Source organism: Molossus molossus, unplaced genomic scaffold, assembly GCF_014108415.1.
Source record: "Molossus molossus isolate mMolMol1 unplaced genomic scaffold, mMolMol1.p scaffold_m16_p_9, whole genome shotgun sequence".
Lineage (NCBI taxonomy): Eukaryota > Metazoa > Chordata > Mammalia > Chiroptera > Molossidae > Molossus > Molossus molossus.
The window spans coordinates 154,135-174,434 of record NW_023425403.1 but is presented as its reverse complement, the minus strand read 5'-3'; the positions used below and the strand labels follow the sequence as shown (position 1 = coordinate 174,434).

General features: G+C 45.7%; 1 protein-coding gene across 6 annotated transcripts; it reads right to left on the bottom strand.

The window, feature by feature from the left end:
* Positions 1–2,045: 2,045 nt before the first annotated feature.
* Positions 2,046–19,961, bottom strand: LOC118622853 (zinc finger protein 596-like). 6 transcript variants are annotated; one of them, XM_036250375.1, is made up of 7 exons: positions 19,893–19,942; positions 19,500–19,630; positions 14,834–14,914; positions 12,791–12,917; positions 11,765–11,860; positions 10,023–10,114; positions 2,046–2,328 (listed from the first exon to the last, which is right to left on the bottom strand). In XM_036250375.1, exons 3-7 carry the CDS (start codon positions 14,846–14,848, stop codon positions 2,263–2,265), a joined length of 396 nt encoding a protein of 131 aa, XP_036106268.1. In that variant the 5' UTR covers positions 14,849–14,914; positions 19,500–19,630; positions 19,893–19,942; the 3' UTR covers positions 2,046–2,262. The 6 variants fall into 6 exon arrangements, with proteins under 6 accessions (XP_036106268.1, XP_036106264.1, XP_036106263.1 ...); XM_036250371.1 differs by lacking the exon at positions 2,046–2,328 and adding an exon at positions 6,751–9,585 and having other exon boundaries at positions 19,893–19,961; XM_036250370.1 differs by lacking the exons at positions 2,046–2,328; positions 19,500–19,630; positions 19,893–19,942 and adding exons at positions 6,751–9,588; positions 19,307–19,426.
* Positions 19,962–20,300: the final 339 nt, after the last annotated feature.

Genomic DNA, 20,300 nt, shown 5'->3' with positions numbered 1-20,300 from the left:
TCCTCAACTGGATAAGCATTTGCCCTTTCGTGCTGCTTGTTCTTCTTACAAACTTTCCAAGTAATTTAGGGTCAAACGTGAACACGGACTGAGAGTGAAAGAATCTGACCCAGAAGGAACATCAAGAAATTCACCAGGAGGGCGGACCAGAGACGGGGCGACTGTCAGGAGGCTTCACGGAAAAGCAGAGCTTTCAGAAAAAGGGGGCGACGGAATCGAAAGAAGAGAACGTGCTTTCCGACGGGGCGGTCGTGAAGGGTTTGGAGGAAAAGGGGGCTTCGCGGGGGGGACACGACGCTCCGAGGCCGAGTTTGCAGCAGCCTCGCGGGCGGCGGGCCCGGGCCGCCGGGCGGACGGAGGGCGGGTCGCGGAGGGTCGGCCGAGCACGCGCGGGCCCCCACCCGGCGCCCCCACGGTCCGTCCCCGCAGGAGGCGCACCGCGGGCCGCCCCGTCCTCCCTGCGCGCCCGCAGACAGCGCGCTCTGCCCCGACCGCGGCGGCGCCTCCGCGTTTATTGCCGAGGTCGCTGCGGAGAGCCCCGCCCCGCCGCGCTGATTGGTCGGCGCGCACCGCGTTGCCAGGTTACTGCCCAGGTCTCAAGGCCGGCGACCGGGCCTGCGCAGTGGGCACCTCCTCTTTTCCGCCCCACGCCCACTGGACGCGTGCACCGAGCACAAGCCGGGCATGCGCAGTGGGCTCCGGGCTCCGTGCCCTGCTTGCTCAGAGCCCTGAGCGGGGCGTCGTGGGCGGGCGGCCGCGTGGGGAGGGCATCCGCGTACCCTGCGTGCTCGCAGCGGAGGGCCGCCGCCTGCCCTGCGGTGGGACAGAAGCGCGGTTCCCAGCCCGCCCGCTGAAGCCCAGGCACGGCCCGGGTGTCAGAAGTGCGGCGGGGACTGGCCTTCCCGGCTGTGCTCCTGATCACCTTTCGTACTTAGGTTTGAGGTTCGAGTACTTTCTGTTCGTAAGCAAATCAGTGTTCAGATCTTTCTGGATGGTTGCAGATACTCCAGAAGACCGGCCTCAGCCTGTGGGTTTTCCCCGTTAGGAGAGAAGCCGGTGGGCCGGTGCGGGCGGGGAGGGGCAGGGCCCAGCGGTCAGTCCGCTGTCACCGGAGGCCGAGGTTGGGGCCAGGGATGCCTGCCGACCAGCTGCGTGAACTCACCGAGGCCTTTGTCCTCGCACAGGGAATGGAGATGCAGTGATCCTTACCGCAGAATTTCTATACGGATTAAAGAGTTCAGGTATGCAAGATATTTCAAGTTCAGTGCCTGATGCCTAGTGAGCAAGATAAGTATCTGATCTTAGTGCTTTTCTTTATGAAATGCGCTTTTATGTTTGAAACTCACTGCAGGAAGCACATAGTAGGTATGCGTGTTTTATTTATTTTTTGACTTTAGAGAGAGAGGAAAGGAGAAGGAGAAAGAGAAACAGCGATGAGAGAACATCGACTGGCCGCCTCCTGCACGCCCCCCACTGGGGATCAGGCTCACAGCCTGGGCACGTGCCCCGAATGGGAATCACCGCAACCTCTTGGTGCAAGGTCCATGCTCAACCACTGAGCCACACTGGCTGGGCAAGGTACGCATACTTTAGAAAAATTGTTTTGTAAGTTATTTCTGATGTGATTACTACAGTAGTGTTCTTTGCCTATATGGTTTTAAAATGAAAGTGATTATGGACCGAAGTCAGCAACATTGCTTGCATATCCCCAATTTAAGAGCTTCTCCACGTTGCCCCTCAAGGCTCAGGAGATTGTCTCTTTCTGCTGTCCCACCCCTTCTGCAACACAGCTAATGACGTCTTTGTGCATCATGTGAAGACTGATTCTGTCTTCTTTACAGTGATGATATGAGGTAAGAAATAAAAAGTAACCACCAGAACCAAACCCTGCCCCCTTGGTGTAGAATCGTTAATGAACGAAGCAGGGCCTTCAGACTAAAGGTGCTGCGTCACTAACTGTGGGCACCATGGCAGGTGCTGTGAACTCACCATCAGTGCAGACCCAGCGTGGCGGTTCACACTGAAGAAACAAGTGGTGAGAGCTGTGAGCTGTTCAAAATGTGGAGGGAGCCTCGGGCAAAAGCAGCATCCAAAGAGCTGCCTCCAGGGAGCACTGGGCTGTGACCATCCGAAGCCAATAAGCCTCTGTGCTGAGGCCAGAGGCCGGGGATGGGATGGGGACAGGACCCACATGCTTGTTTGCTTGCTCACTTGTTTCAGATCTCCTCTTGGTCTTGGGTCTCAGTACCTTTCAGATGGGGATTAGATAAGAACTGTGAGGTAGTCCATCAAGCTGGTGGCCAGGAGCCCGTGGTAGGTGTGTGACATCTGAAAGGGAAGGCTGATGTGAACACTGCAGTCCCCCTACAGGCACCCCATCCCCACTCGGGGTCCATCCTAACAGTAGCCTTATGCAACCCCTGACTCTATCCCGCTTTGAAAGCCTGTCTAGCCTGGCACCGTGCCAGAGCCAGGCTGACCTCACTGCCCAGGGAGAGTGGCTCATTGAGCTAGAGCCAGAGCACAGACTCGGGGGCGTAGCAGACCTGGGACCTCATCTGGATGCCTAAGGGTGCACCTTTGGGCAATTCACCTAGCCAGAGGCAGCTTTCGGGGTTCTGATTAAGTCACCGCTGGCCACAGCATAAGGGTAAGACAGCCCTTTCCCTGCGAATCTCCCTGCCAGTCTGCAGTAGGAACACTGGTGGGCACTGGATTTGCACAGAACATGAATTGGGGATAACAATCCACCTTGGAAGGATTGTTAACAAGTCTTCAATCAGAATGGAATTCAATCTTACTAGGCACAGTTTTAATGATGACAGGAGGCAAAGGCACCCTTGTGGACGAGAGAAAATGACAGCGAAGCAGTGAGTGGTTTCACAGCAGCACGGAGACTGGTGATTAGGGGAGTTCAGGTTGCGATGCTCGAGGGTACAGGGCCATTACGTCTGCATCCTTGAGGATGCTCTGCAACACCATGTACATCAGGCTAAGGGCTGTGGCCTTCACTTTGGAGGTAAGATCCCCAGGCTGTGTTCTTAGGACCCCTGGGAACACAATCATAAGGACCCTTCTGCTAAGCATAGGAATGTAAGGTACAGCACAGTAAGTATAGTTAATAATTATGTATTTTGTGTATATATGAGTCGGAAGTAGATCTTTTTTTTTTTTTATCTTCACCCGAGGACATTTTTGCATTTATCTTGATATAGAGCAGGAGGGCGAGAGGGGGAAGAGAGAGAGAGAGAAACATTGATGTGAGACACATCAACTGGCTGCCACCCATACAACCCCAACCGGGGCCGGGGACAAACTGCAAACAAGGTACGTGCCCTTAGTGGGAACCAAACCCTGGCCTCTTGGTCTGTGGGCTGATGCTCTAACCGCTGAGCCAAACCAGCCAGGGCAGAAAGTAGATGTTCAAAGTTCTCATCAGGACTACATGTGGCAATGGTTGTGAACTAGACTTACTGCAGCTGTCCTTTTGCAATATAACCAAGTGAATTATGTTGTCCCTCTGACATGAATGTCAATTATATCTCAGTTTAAGAAAAACTTCTTTGAGGTAAGACTGACACACACACACATTTAAGGTATATAACTCAATCAGTTTTCCTCATTAAAAAATTGTGCTTCCTGAATTTACAGGGTTGAGTCTTGGGAAAGATCTGATCTCTTCCCATTTCTTCTGCTTCCCACAGTTTTATTATTGTAGTTGGTTTTATGTTTTTTGTTAAGCCTTACCTGAGGAAATTTTTTCCATTGGTTTTTAGAGAGTGGATGGGAGGGAAGAGTGGGGGGAGAGAGAAACATTGAGGGGAGAGAGAGAGATCGATTGGTTGCCTCCTGCATGTGCCCGACTGGGGCCAGGGATCACACCTGCAAACCCAGGTATGTGCCCTTGACTGGGAATCAAACCCAAGACCCTTCCATACGCAGGCCAACACTGTAGCCACTAATCCACGCTGGCCAGGGCCGTTCTATTATTCTTGACAGGGAACTTTCCCCTCCAAGACCTACAAAGTCACACACTGGAAGGAATTTGGAGTTTGTAACCATCCTCAGTAGACCGGACTGGGCAAGAATAGGATCGTCATTGAGGGGCAGGGTGTTCCCATGTTATCAGGGCCTCTCCACCAATTGCTCATTACTGGTCAGAATTTTTTGCTGTAACAAATAATACACAACTTATTCTGGAAGGCAGGGAGGCCAGACAAACACGAAATCAGAGTCCTGCCCCACAGGTGGTCAGGGTTCTGCACTACGATGGTCCAAAAATACTGCCCGTAGACCACATGTGTTCCCTCTGATGGGGACCTGCAGGCCAGCACAGGGGTTTGCTGTGGGCATCTGCTGCCCTGGAGCTGGGCCTGTGTTCTGGTGTCAAATGGCATGCGTGGTTGTGCTTCCTGGGCCTTAGTTTCCCCAGATGAAAAGTGTGACGTTGGATGAGATGATCCCCATCTCTAAGCTGTACTCTCTCAGCAACTTTAAGTGTGTAATGCTGTGTCATTAACTGTGGTCCCTGAGCTGTACATCAGATCTCTGGAACGTGTTCATCCTGTAGCTGGAAGTTTATACCCCCTGAGCAACGTGTCACCAACTGCCCCTCCCCTAGCCACTATCATTCTACCCTCTGCTTCCATGAGTGTGACCTCACTGGCTTAGAACACTACATAAGTGTTCAATTGTGTAACCAGAAGAAATGGCCATAAAATGCACAATGACTTAGTTGCTCCCAAGCGCCGTCCAGTAGGAAGTCTGTTTCCACAGCGGTGTCTGCCTGCCTGTGTTTAGGGTCTTCACGAGCCTATTGGGTCTGGAGGCCACATAGGCAGTGCTGAAAATTGCCCAGGCACCCCACAACAGGTAGTCCATCCCTCCTGCTACACTCTCAACAGCAGAGGCAAAGGACTTCAACATGTGGGCTTTGGCCTAAATTAGACCTGTGTTTGAATCATTGGCTTTAGGGAAGACACATGCCAGCCTCTGAACCTGCTTTGTCACAGGTCTGTGCTGTGGCGAGGATGCACAGAGAGCCCTCAGCATCTAGCTTGGCTCTGCAGGTGCATGTCACATGAGGGACTCCCCCCTTGCACCTTGACCTCTGGCGTGCAGGAAGGCTCTTTCCTTCTGAAGCAGAGGCACTTGCTGGAGAGGTGGGTGCAGGGCCTACAGGGGCCTCACGAGGCAGGGAGGCAGGCACTGAACCGTCTCCTGTGTTGTCTCACGTCTCCCTGTATGCAGGGCCCATGAAGGCTCCTGTTGGAGAACACAGCAGGAGGGAGACGCCCACCAGGGCTGTCCCCACCCACACCTGCTCCCAAGCAGGGCACCATGGCCCTGCTCTGACGTGCTGAAGTCTCACTTTCTTATGGGCACAGATGGCTTTGCCCTTCAGAGCAGCAACAGTTAGCTGCACTCACATCCACAGGGCAGGTCCTGGGCCTGGACTCCTGATCTGTGTCCACCCAGTGCATAGACACCCTGCCTACTATGAGCATGGGCATCCCGGACACTTAATTTTCTCAAGCTTCAGTGGGCCTAGAAAACAATCCCAGCACATCCCTTCCAACATGAGCAGTTCTACGGATCCTGAGCTAAAGTAAAATGTTCTGTGGAGGCTCAGGCAGTCCAGGGGACCTTCCTACCTTCTCATGGAACAAGAGCACTTACTAGTCCCCCCCCCCCCCCCCCGTTTGACTTCGACCATATTGTGGAGGCTCTGGAACACCATAGGACTGTTCCATCCCCCACTTCCAATGCAGCAGTTGTGGTTGATGGTAACTGGAGGGGACTTAGGACTATTTCTAGAGATTCATATGGACCAAGGGTGCTTTCTGAGGCCTCCTCTGGCAGCTTCATCTGGTCCCTGTACTTGGAGTGTCACTTTCAATGTCAGGAACGACATGAACATGTACCTGGCAGTACAGTGGGGTCCTTGGAGAGCTGTGTGTGCCTATCTCTGCAGTCATCTTTGTAAGCCTGAGACAGCCTTCATGAACAGAAAATTTATATTCAGTATTAACAGCAATCACAACAGTGATCCGTAAGAATGGTAATAGCTGGGGTGGGGGCATAGAGCTGTAAAGGAGTAGAATCTGAATCTGTGATTTAAGTTGGTATCAATAAAAAGTAGACTGTTTTAACTTTAGGACACTGTGCCTAACCTCCATAGTCACCACAAACAAAATATAGAAGTTCAGTCACATGTGGACCTTCCACATTAAACACACCCTTTCACAGAGGCCACTAAATCACACAAACAGCAAGGAGACACCTGTGTGCACACCGTGCGGTGGCCACGTGCCCTGTGCAGACACTAAGGAAAACCTGGCCGTCCTGCTTCGACAGGAAGCACTTCATCCCCCAGCAGCGGCCAGGGAGGCACATGGCAGAGGAACACGTGTGAACTCCCGTCAGGCCAGCGGTGCTGTATGGTAAGAGGCAGGTGATAAAGGATCTGCATGTGGGTGTTTGACACAATTGCATCAGCAAAAAATTAAATTTGGGAAGTGCAGGTAAATTAAGCCAGGTTCCCATGAGAAAGTACCAAGATTTTAATGTGATTGCATGTTGTTGGTTGTGGAGGACTTTTCCTATGGAGTCATTTCTGTCAAAATTCTGATTTAAATATTTTATATATTAAAAAGAGGTAAATCCTTTTTTGATTTTAAATATTTCAATAACTATAACATGAATATCACAGAATATGGTTTTGTGTACTGTATAAGTTCACATCTAATATTTTATAAGTGACCCAAATACGTGTGTTTGTATTAGTATAAAGAAAACTGGAATTTAACCAATCTGTTTAATTTTTACTACCAATTAATGCCTGCATTTTTCCGGTATTAATCATTGTAGTTTGACTTTTATGCTTAAAATCTAGAATTTTTCTTCAGTCCCAAATTCCTAATGTAAAACCCACCGGAATGTTTATCCACTTATTCAATGTGAGATAATTAATGCTAAGTAATGAGAAGTCACTGAAAATATTTCATTTGTGACACTGAATGTTCAAGTGTGAACTCTCACCTGTTGTACAAATGTTGATTAATAAACATTTTGCCAATTTTCATAAAATCACTTTTCCAAGATAGATTATCTGCTAATTTTCAAGAGGCTTTGCCCTCCTAGTAGTGAATTTTTCCACTTAACCTGTTTTAGCAGCTGACACTAAATGTTCTTGTGCACATCAAGCGTGGTGCTTAGCTGAACAGCACAATGATTACAGAGCTGGGATATCTCCTTTGTGCGGTTTACTAACATGTTTAAAAAATAAATGATAAACCAAGGCATTTCTACATTGATTGCACACACAGAATTTCTCCATCCCCCTCCCCAATCATTCATGGGTTAGATTCATTAACTAAATCTTTTATCTGGCTGAGAGGTCTCAGATTTTGGTCGCTGCCCTGTCACTAAGGAGGACATGGCAAGAAGCTTGTGAAAGCACTTGCACAGAGAACATCCAAAGCCACTACGGGTCTAATTCATGCCAGCTGGCCTCACCTTAATCAAGTTAGTAGCACTTAATTGTTCTCATTCCATCTCACCCAATTCTTGTTTAGTCCCAGCTGAGATCCAGGGCTTGGGTTGATAGATTTCCATTCTAGAGTCTCAATTCAGATCTGAGTTAGAAATGTGTCCTGGCTCCTGACTGGGATCAACTCCCGGCAGAGACCTTGCTTGCAAGGTGTTTTGGTCAAACTGTGTGGTGGGCTGGAACCAGGAAAGAACTCTTGTCAGTTCCAGCTCCTAGACAGAATCCTGGATCTGGACAGGACTCAGAGGTCAGGGTCAGCCCTAGGACAGATTCAGATCTGGTCTAAGAATGAAGCGCTCCAGAATCCCTGCCACAGCACCCTCCCCCACGTGTATGGTGACAGTGGCTCTAGCCAGCAGTGTCTCACGGTCCAGGATGGAGTCAAGATCCTATTATACTGAGGGCATGCAGGTCCCAGCCTCCCCACCTCCAGTCTCCTGGCCCATGCCTACTGCAGCTACCTGCTCAGAAGCAGACTCCCCAGGGCTCTATCCAGGCTCAGCTGCCACCACACCGCCACACCCCCCTGGCCATACTGTCGGCATTTTGCCCCTAACTTCATCCACCATAGCCAACCTCCGATTTCTCCATTTTCTTTAACAGAACTGTGTATAAAAATCCTTATACATTCATTCTTTTACAGTCTGAATTCTCCAGGTAAGCCCATTGTCTAGTTTGTCAAGTAAATGCCATACATATAGATTCTCCCCACTTAGAATTAACTTCAATTGAATGAAATAAGAATGAATAAAGGCTCTTCCACATTGATTACAGTGCTTTTTTCAATGTGTGAGTCGTCATGAGTGCTTAGAGTTTGAAAGGATGGGTGGTGAATCTTCCACATTTATAACCTTTACAGCGTGAGTTTTCCCATGTTGCCTAAGGTTAAAGTATTTACTGAAGGCTTTTCCACATAGATAACATTTGTACGGTTTCTCTCCAGTATGAATTCTCTTATGTAGTCCAAAGTTATAGCTTCTGTTGAAGGCTTTACCGCATATATTGCATTCATATGGTTTCTCTCCAGTGTGAGTTCTCTCATGTCGTCTGAGGACAGAAGAGTGATTGAAGGCTTTTCCACATAGGTGGCATTCGTATGGTCTCTCTCCAGTGTGAGTTCTCTTATGTCGTCTAAGAACAGAAGAATCGGTGAAGGCTTTCCAACATAAGTGACATTCATATGGCTTCTCTCCCGTATGAGTTCTCTCATGTCGTCTGAGGACAGAAGAATCAGTGAAAGCTTTTCCACATTGATGACACCCATATGGTTTCTCTCCAGTGTGAGTTCTTTCATGTTTTCTAAGGTGAGAACAATGAGTGAAGGCCTTCCCACATAGAAGACATTCATGTGGTTTCTCTTGATTGTGAGTTCTCTCATGTTGTCTAAGGTAAGAATTTTTACTAAATGTCTTCCCACATAGATTACATCCATATGGTTTCTCTCCAAAGTGAGTTCTTTCATGTTTTATAAGGTCAGAACAATGAGTGAAGGCCTTCCCACACAGATGACATCCATGTGGTTTCTTTCGAGCATGAATCATCTCATGTCGCCTAAGGTTATAACTTTTACTGAAGGTTTTCCCACATAGATTACATCCATATGGTTTCTCTCCAAAGTGAATTCTTTCATGTTTTCTAAGGTCAGAACAATGGGTGAAGGCCTTCCCACACAGATGACATTCATGTGGTTTCACTCCAGTATGAATCATCTCATGTCGTCTACGGTTAGAACTGTTACTGAAGGCTTTTCCACATACGTGGCATTCAAATGTTTTCTCCCCATCTTGAATCTTACTGTGTTGTCTAACAGCAAAGCGGTGAATCAGAGCTCTCCCACGCTGACATTTATACACTTTACTTCTAGTGTCAATCAGTTTATGTTGATTAAAGTAACTGATCAGTTTTTTAAATTCTTGTATAATATGGGGTTTCTTTCCCATGTGAGGTATCACACACTGAGTCAATGTTAAGATTTCAGTAAAATTGTCTCCCAAATCATTACATTCAAACGGATCTTCTTGATTGTAAAATCTCTGCTTTTTGAAAGAAAATGAGAGACTGTTAAAGGTTTACCCACGTTTATTCTTTCCTTCATTCATTTCTCGACATATAAACTCTAGAATAATCAGTCAGTGATAGACTCCAATTAACATTTTTGCTATTAGTTGTATAAACATGGGGTATTACTCTCTCACATACATAAAAATTTTCTCTTTTGTGGCTTCCTAACTGCAGAGATATCTGATTAATTTTTAGACATTATATGTCAAAGATTGGTTATATGAGCCAGGATTATGCAATGATCTGTTTATAAGATCTCAGGTTATGGTTTTGACATCAAGTTAATTTTTTCCCTAAAACCAAACTAACTTGATTCCAACTCTAATTAGTCAAGTAACTGCCAAACTCATAACTTGTTCAATTCCCAAGTTTTTATTTGGAAGTACAGGTTCACACCCATAAAGCTTACCACTGCACTGATTAGGGATGTGTCCTTCTTGTAGAAATGTTGAGTGGATATCATTTCTTGTTTTTTAAAATCATCTCTCCTATCTGAAATGACTAGAAAAGAATAAATTGTTAGAGCTACAGTAGGGGGATTAAAATGTTGATGAGACCCAACGCCCATCTGAGTATGTTTCAAATATTAACAAATAGATGGGAAAGCATGTTAATAAAAATAAGGAGAAACACATTACAGACATTAATGACTGACATTTTCTGGACCAGAATATAAGAAAATAAAATGAAGATGGCAAGTTGGGGAGGAAAAGAGGGAAAATCTTCATAGAGTAGGTCCATGAAAAGGGACATTTTGTGAATTAAAAAACAAAAGGAAGCATCACTTTTAAAAATGTTTTAATTGATTTTTTAGAAAGGAAGAGAGAGAGAGGTAGAAACATCAATGTGAAAAAGAACCATCTATCGGCTGCCTCCTACATGCCTCCTACTGGAGATTGAGCCCACAATCCAGACAGGTGCCCTGATCAAAATCAAGCCAAGACCTCTCAGTCCATGGGATGATGCTCAATCCACTGAGCCACACTGGCTAGGCCAAAACATTACTTTTAATGACCAGTCAGGGACACAATGGACAGTTTCACAGAATAAGACAGTCCCAAGACAATGGGGTGTAAAATGACAGCAGGCAAGTTAATACTCCTCACCCTTATCCTCATCCTCAGCACGATCTGTTCCAACCTCCTCACAGTCCTTGTCAAGCAGAGCAATGTCCTCACGAGTCTCAGAAGACTCTCCTTCCTCCATTTCCTGACCCATGGACCAGTGAACAAAGGCATGCTTGGCATCCATCAGGTCAAACTTGTGGTCCAGGAAAGCCAAGGCCTCAGCAAGAGCTGTGGTGTTCTGTGGTATTGCTCAGCATGCACCTATCTCACTGTATTTTGTCCAGATCTCTACCAGATGCTATAGTGGAGGCTGCTAATTAATGCCAACTTAAAAACCAGTGGGGCACCAATCCACAAACTGATACTGTGCTTGGTCTTGATGGTGGCAATTGCAGCACTGGTATCTGTGGGAACTGTGTCACCAAAGTAGAACAGGCAGCAAGTCAAATTTCACCATCTGGTTGGCTGGCTCAAAGCACAAAATGGTGACCTTTACAGTAAGCTGTTCACAGTAGGCTTTCTCAGTAGAGGTGACAGGGGCATATGTGGGCAGAGGAAAGTGGATTTGGGGATATGGAACCAGGATCTTGAATTCTGCAAGATCAACATTCAGGGCTCTATCAAACCCAAGAGAAGCAGTGATAGAAGACACAATAAGGTGGCCAATAAGGTGGTCAAGGTTCCTATAGTTTGGGTGCTCAATATCGAGGTTTCTACAACAGATGTCATAGATGGCCTTGTTGTAAACCATGAAAGCATAATCAGAGTGCTCCAGGGTGGTGTGGGTGTTGAGGATGGAGTTACAGGGCTCAAATAGAGCTATGGAAACCTGAGGTTGGGGGGCGGGGAGGGTAAATAGAGAACTCCAATAAGTACATGAATATAACCTTCCCTAAAGCTAAAGATACTGAGAGACACTTGAATAGAAGTTGATAACTGCAAGGTATAATGACATCTCAAAAATTTGTCCCCTACATTTTAAAAATCACCACTAACCTGAGATATCATTTTAATCGTTCTTAGGGCCTGCTCACTTACTGACCATGCTCCTTTTCTTACCGAAGCACAGGTTCTGGCAGCTCACCTGGACTCTGGCCTTGCACAACACCCATCTCTTCTCTTGAAAGTTGCTCTCCCTCCTTCAAATGGGAAATCACATCTGATTTGTAGAGCTGACCGCCTATTTGTAGGAAAATGATATTTGAATTTGAGTTTGGTACTAATGACAGTACATGATCATCAATACAGGCTCAACTAATGAGAAAAAATAAGACAACCTCTGAAGGTCAACCCAGGAAAGAGTATACTGACAGCAACATGGATAGTTCTTCATCAGCAAAATGAGAGGTCCTGAACTTGTTCCAAGCTCAAAGACAGTCTGAAGAACAATCAGTATTTTCATTCAGTGAGAAAATATAAGCTTTCACAGTGTTTGAATACTATAGCCAAAAAAATCCAATAAATACAACTTCTACCAGGTAAAAATGTAACTTCTATGTGGAAAACAACGTCTTGTTATTTTTTATTTAGTTTTTTTATTCTCACCTGAGGACATTTTTCCACTTTTTGTTCAGATAGAGTAGGAGAGAAAGACAGAAAGAGAAAGAAACATCGACATGAAAGGGACACATCAAGTGGCTGCCACCACACAACCCAACCAGGGCCGGGGACAAACTGCAACCGAGGTCCGTGCCCTTAGCGAGAACCAAACCCGGGTCTCTCTGGACCGCAGGCCGACGCTCTAACCGCTGAGCTAAACCGGCCAGGGCTGTCTGGTTATTTTTAATACTGTGTTTGATCTAAGCACAGTCCTTGCAGCAAAACAATTATTTATCTTAAAAATCAATACATTACATACCCATTAAAAAATAGTGAGTTTCCACCACTATTTGAGAGTTGGAAATTGAGTAGTAAAGACAGAAAATTGTGTCAGCAAGATTACACTTTACTGGGATTACAAAATCAACATAAGTAAAATGTAAAGAAAACTGCTTGTAAGGTAGTTTTGTGAGAGTTATGAAGGAATCAAGACAAAGTTTGGAACAAGGAATGGGAAAGCTTTCTGACATGTTGAAGGAATAAATACGTACCTACGTGTTGAGAAACTCACCAATCGAGACCAGATGCCTGATGCTCTCCAGCATTACATCAGCGAATAGTTTTCTCTGGGATGTGTCCAGCAGGGCCCACTCTTCCTGGGTGAATTCTACAGCGACATCCTCGAAGGACACTGCTTCCTAAAACATTATGGACCTTGTTTCAGACAGGGCCATGACTGCCAGTCTCCAGGGGAGGTGGTACAGGTAGGTCATAGAACTAAGGAAGTGGCAGTTGAGTGCACAGAAGGTTCAAATAGTTTGGGTCCAGTCACATCATTCTCATTGTTGAACTTTACATCATACTTTCAGATACACCCACAGTAAACATATAAAACTTCATTATTAAGAAGTATCAAATGAGGTATGGTGATATCCCAATAAACTTGTAATTAGGACTCCAAATCATGACAACATTTTCACTTGAAAATTTATAATTAGAACACTCTTTTTGCCCAGCCAGTGTGGCTCAGTGGAGTGAGAGGTCTTGGTTAGATTCCCAGTAAGGGTGCACACCCAGATAGTGGGTTCGATCCCCAGTAGGGGCATGCAGGAGGCAGCCAATTGATATTTCTCTCTCACATCAATGTTTCTCTCTCTCTCTTCCTCATTCTCTAGAGGATCAATAAAAACATATTTAAAAAAAAAGCCTAGCTGGTGTTGCTCAGTGGATGGAGCAACATCCCATGGACTGAGAGGTCCCAGTTCTGGGCACATGCTCAGGTTGTAGGCTTGAGCCTGGTTAAGGGGTGTGCAGAAGGCAGCCGGTCAATGTATCTTTGTCACATCAATGTTTCTATCTCTGTCTCCCTTCCTCTTTCTCTAAAAATAAAAACACACTAAAAAACAAAACGAAACCCCACTCTTCTCCACCAATTTCAAGGAAACCTACAAACTCATCACAAGGAATGCAGTCTCTATGATATGCCCCCTTTTAACCATGACTGTGGTCAGATTATTCTCTTTTATTGGCTCAGTTCTCATCAAAGAACAGGTTTAATGATTGTTAGGAAATTTTTAAGATCCAATGAGCATGTGTAAAATGATAACTATCTAGCAAACAACATTAAATACAAGCTCCATGTTCATTATTCAATAAATGACAGGATATTGAAGCAGTGTTCAGAATTCCACAAAACAACACAATTTATACAGGACTTGGGATCATCAGGTGCTGCCTTTTACCTCCACACAACGCAGACATTTGTTACAAAGCATGAACATAAATGGTTCAGCAGCACAGGTCAGAGATTCCGAGACCTCTGTGCTGAAGGATAATAGAATCCTATGGTCTGAGGCCGGTTTCTCAAATTCTCTGGAAGCTCTGCCTACCACTTATCTTCGCCTCTCGTTTCTTCACCTTGTTTCTCTGTTCAGGCATACTGGAAGCCACTTGATCATTCTTGCCTTTTAAGTTAATAACATTTTTTCCCCACAGGGCCTTAAGTTTTACTCTACCTTTTAAACCCCTCCTCCTGAATCATAACCAAAATTAAAGAAGTAATAGTCCCTATGAACTGCCTCCATGTAAATAGATGATAATTCCTCATTCCTTTCTCTGGCATAGTCATCGTTCATTGTCCCTTGACACTAACCAGCACTTCTGTCGGCACCTGTAACACTGGGCTGACTGAGCTCACCTGTGGAAACATCTGCCTCCCTTTCTGGCTATACTGTTTTTGCTCACTCCCCACTCATCTGCATTACCTGTATTCACCCCAATCCTAAAGCCATTACAGTTAACAACATAGTTAATGTGTAACTCTTTTTTGCTAACAAGGCCATGAATTAGATGAGAAAACGAAACCTTTCTCATCCCTCCTGTAAGTACATAGCACTGACAGAGGCTGGAATAGCTTAGTGTGATATTGGGAAAGAGATGATCATTTAATAAGTCCTTGACCCAACATGACCATTCAGGAGTTCTGGGGAAACTTGACTAAAGCTCAGGTTCTTATTCAATCTCGCATGTACTTAGACATCAATGCCTGCGGGAGACATGCACCTATACTGGCGATGCAGATGCAGTCCAGTAGAAAGAGCAATTCTCCACTCACCTGGGACCCCATCATCTCTAGCTCAGCTGCCAACCGTCCTCTGGGTTTTCACTGGCACAGTCCAGGCAACAGGAGGCAAAGCTGAGGGAGAAAGAAGTCATGAAACTTCATTATCTATAATTTCTAGACCCCGCTGTCATGAAGCTCCAATGCTTCACCTGGGCACCAGCCCCAGGCCAACCAACAGAAACAGCAGGGTTTGCTAAGAAAAACAGTGGGAGCGCTCTCCTGTCAGGGCCCATAGAAGACACAAAGACCTTCACTTTAGGTAAGAGTTGGGACACCATGAGTTTGTGAACTAATTAACCCATGGTGTTCAGAACTTTTAAATTCCCTCTTGAAACAGAGATCCTACTCATGCCACACGTGTCTCCATCTCCAGGAGCCACTGTGAGATTTCTCAGGCCTGAACATTCTTAGTTTGTGCACAAGCAATGTTTCTCCAACTTGATCCAGCCCTTTGATGCCTCAGTCCATTCCTACTGCTTCCTGTCCCTGCCCTTCAGGTACTTTTGTCCTGAATCAGTTTGTCTCCTAAAATGAGGTTTCCAGGAATATCAATCCCTTAACATGGACTTTTAGATTTGTTCTATATGAATTTGGTTATGAACCAAGAGAATTAGGGATACATTTTAGGATAAGGTCGCTCACTGCAGTGGCTTATTCCATTTAGAGGACTCAATGGCATCTACCTTCAAATTTACCCCTGAAGATCCCCTGCATCAGAAAACAGTGTGAGTACATGGGCTACAGAACCACTATCATGTCCAACAATCCTCGCAGGGCAGTGGGCTCAAAAACTATAGAACGTAGGCGTTTTAGAGGAAATTTAGTTCTTCCACCTGATACTTAGAAAAGTGGCAGTGGAGATCCTGCCCTTCACCAGCCCCATCACCTGACACTTCTTCTAACTGCATTACTGCTCTGCCTCACACAGCTTTGTGAAGTGTAAGCCCTCACCGAAAACATTAATAATTATGTGTATTTCATGGACAAATGATGACAATGAGTCATAACAGAAGTAGCTTTAAATGACCTATTTGTGATTTGTAACAGTGAAGTTTCATTACATGTGATGCTGTGCTTAGACTTACATATGTTTGTTTATTTATTCCTCAAAATAACCCTACTGATTATGGTTCATTTATCAATTTAATAAATGACATGATCAGAGGTTCAAAAAACTTCAGTAAATATGACAAAAATCACATGCATACAAGAACATACAATGCAGACAAGCACATGTTAGAAAGTAACACAGGCTTAATCTGAATTTGTCTCTGCCCGCCTTCCAAGCTCAGAATTTTTTTTTTCTTTCTTGGTTTTAGAGAGAGAGGAAGGGATAGAAACATTGTTATTTTCTCATACATTAACTGGGTAGATTATATGAATCAGAGCTAGTGCTAAGGATTGGGCAGTAAAGACAAAACATTTTATTCCCCCCTTCATGCCACTAGTGTCTAATAAACAAATAAGTTACAACACTGTATTACTTTATAAACCTACACGTCAGCAAACAACTGAACTGTATTTGGCTGAGCACAGTGTAAAGAAGCCCTGAGCCCTGTCTATTCTACTTAAAAATTATCCGAAGGGACTGGAAATAGAAAGTATCCTAGAAACCAGTCTCGGTGACTGAGGCTGAGGGAGAAGAGATGAGAACGCTTGCACAGTGCAGACAGCACTCGCGGGTCAGCTGAGCACACTGATGACGGACCACGCTCAGTCGTGCTAGGGAGAGAAGGTCTGCGCTAAGAATTGCTACAAGTTTTCAGTCTCTGGGTGACTGTTAAGTCTAACATTTTCAGTGACTTTAAAAACATGTAGATACTGCCTTGGTCACTGTGGCTCAGTTGGTTGAGCATTGTCCCATATACCAAAAGGTTGCTGGTTGATTTCCTGGACAGGGCACATACCCAGATTGTGGGTTTTATCCCTGGTTGACGTGCGTATGGGAGGCAACCAACTGATGTTTCTCTCTCACACTGATGTTTCCCTCTCTCCTTTCCTCTCCCTCTAAAATCAATAAAAACATATTTTTAAAAAACAAAAACATACAAACGAAGAGAAGGAAAAAGGAAACATGAGTTTTTTGGCTTTTCCAATTTTTACAAATAAGCAGACAATAAAAGTTCAAATAATAAAAAGATTAAATAAACAACTATTGAAAAATGAAAAAACATTTGACAAAGATCAAGAAAAGTTTTGACAGGGAAATCAAAGAATTAAAAAGGACTTATGAAAATATAACACTAGCAATTAAAATAGAGCATTTATTCATTTGAAAGCAATACTTTGAAATCTATGAAAAATGGGAAGAACTATATTATTAATTTGTATGTGTTAAGAGAAATTGATTAATTTCCAAGGAAATGTCATGACTCTTCACTCACCAATAAAAACAATCAGATTAGGCCATTTGAATATATAAATTATATATCAAAATTTATCTCCAAAACGGGTTCATGAGAGTGTCCTGAACATGTAAGGTAAATTGCTCTAAAGAGAAAAAGGACCTGTTCTCCTTGGTTAATCAGGCAAACCAAATATACATATATGTAGAAAAAAAGTCGGACATTTCAACACTCTTCCTTGAGAACATTTTATAAAAACTATTAATACAGCCCTGGATGGTTTGGCTCAGCGGTTAGAGCGTGGGCCTGCGGTCCAGAGAGACCTGGGTTTGGTTCCCGCTAAGGACACCTACCTTGGTTGCAGTTTGTCCCCCGCCCTGGTTGGGTTGTGCAGGTGGCAACCACTCGATGTGTCCCTTTCATGTCTATGTTTCTCTCTCTCTCCCTCACACTCTATCTGAACAAAATATGGAAAAATGTCCTCGGATAAGGATTAAAAAACAAAACAAAAAACTATTAATACAATTTTAGCCATTTAGCTATTACTGCCATGGTTAAATACTAATACAACCCTGTCAAGTGGAGTTTATTGCAAAAATGTAAGTATGATTCAATACTAGAAAACCTATTACTTTCATACAATAATTTTAACGATCCCCCCAAATTAAATTACATCAATAGACCCTTGGAAAAATATATGATCTTTAAAAATAGTTGAAGATCTTTAAACAGTGGTGAATAATTACTGTTAATCAAGACCACCTCTGCACACATATTTGGCAGTGAACAAAGATGCAGCTCCAGGGGAGGGAGGGCCGAGAGCGGGGCTGGGCAGGGATGCCAACATTCACTCACCAGGCACAGAATTCCTGAGCCAGGAGAGGAGGGACAGCATGGCGCCGAAAGAGTGGAACTGCATTTACTCTCACATGACATGCAAACTGCACACTCAAGGAAAGCAGGACACTCCATTCCAACTATTACATTTAACAATACTTTTATAAGTGAACAAAACTATTCTGAATACACTGAAATCAGTATTTCCTGTTTAGTGACAATCATTTCAAAAGTAAGCAAAGCAACATTGGTTTCTACTTATAATGGCAAAATAGTATAACTCCCATTTGAAATAAATTTGCAGACCCATTTAAAGAAATTCTAAAACTTTTTCAGGACATAAGAATGACATGTGAAGAGTCTGTCAAACCAAAATCTTAAACTAGAGGACACGGTGAGCAGAACCCCAGGGACTGCATAGACCTGGCACGACCCACACTTGAAAGTCACATGCACCATTTTACATGAAAAGTGACAACTATCTTAAAAAAGTCAATTTTGACTCAATTTTTATTTTGGGTGAAAAATATAGCCAAAATAACCATAAAAATTGGACACAGGTCAAATTACATCTGAACCTATATTTATTGAAACTTTAAAACAAATTAGTTTAACATCCTTAAACAATATACTAGCAGTACTGAATGGAACATAACATTTTATGACATGAAATAGGTGACATCTCCGGAGGGCAAAAAAAAAAAGGCAAAGGGCAGAGAGGAAGGGTTTTGGTTTCATTACACGAGCATTATGAGACCAGAGTATGCGGGCGTGTGTGTGTGTGTCTGGACTACAAAACAGTGTCTAGTATCTAAAAGCACACCAATGAGTCAAGAAGAAAATCTCATTTTACATATACGTACATGTCTATAATAAACAAAATTTATTCAGTTAGTGACACAAAAATAAAGACTTGTATTTTACCCAAATTTACAAATACATGTATTTACATGTATGCACACACACATATACATATACTGAGTCCTTAAAGCAGGTGGAACCTCACAAATTGGTGGATGAGAATCTCTTTGCAGTTGCGTGTGTGTGGCATCGTGCCAGAATTTATTATAATATGAAATGCACCATCTGTTGATCCACCGATCAAAACCCAACTCACCTAAAGTGTAGGAACCCTTAGATATTTGCAGAGAAGTGAATTCTTTACAAATCCATGAACAACAAGGTCTCCTTGGGATGCATCTGCTGTCAACAATTTACAAAACCCTCTACTGTTAGGCACGTAGAGTGATTCCAGTTTTAAACAGTTACGAAGAAAACATACCGCAGAATGTGGACGAAATGTCACCTTAATGTGCCTGTTTCCAAGCTGTCCCTTCTAGTGCAAACTGCTAATATACGGAGGCCACTGCACCGACTTGCTTTGTTAAGCTTCAAAAGCATCACACGATCAGGCAAACAGACTGCACCCCACCGAACTCCGCCCCGGGTTCCCCGGTGCTCCCGACAGAACTCACCGCGGACGGTGCAGGCGCTTCAACGCGGCTCCCAGGGCGCGGGCGGGGCACGGAGACCCGGTTCGCACGCCATCGGGGCCTGGGGTCCTCCCTGCGTCCGCCGAGCCGCTGCACCGGGAGCCGAGGCGGGTCTGCAGACGGAGGGGGGCAGGGAGGCCCCAGGGGAGGGTCACGCGGGTGCCCGGGCGCCCGGCCAGCACGAGACACCGGCCAGCAGGTAACGTGCGCTCGCGGGGAGCGCGTCCCCTCCCCCAGCTCCTGCTCCGAGCCCCTTCCGCAGGCGACCCCGGGTCTCCGAACGGCTCCCCTTCCCGCTGCCGCCCCCGTGACACCTCGCGCCGGGCCCCTCCCGCCACCGAGCGCACCGCACCCTCCCTCGCCCGCCCGGTTCACCTTCTGAGGCCCCCTCTCCGGAGCCCTCGCTCCCCTCTCCTCGGGGTCCCCCGGGGCACCGGGCAGGCGCGCACACCCGGCCGGCAGGGCCAGCGGGCGACGGCAGGGGACGGGGCTGCCCTGCGGGGCGCGGAGCCGCGTAGCGAGCGGGAGTCGGACCCCGCGGCGCAGGGCGGCCTCGCTGCGCTACTGGCCGGAACCGGAAGTGACGACGCAGCGCCGGAGCGCTCCGCCTGCGGGCCGCTGGGCCTCGAGCGCACCCCACGGGCGGGACCGGTGCGAGCCGGAGTCTGTGGCACCCACGGCGACCCCGGGCACGGGGTGGGGGACGCTGCGTGGAGGAAGCCAAGGAGCAGGGACGGAAACCTCCGCGAGCGGAACTCACTCACCCTCCCGGGCCTTGCGCCG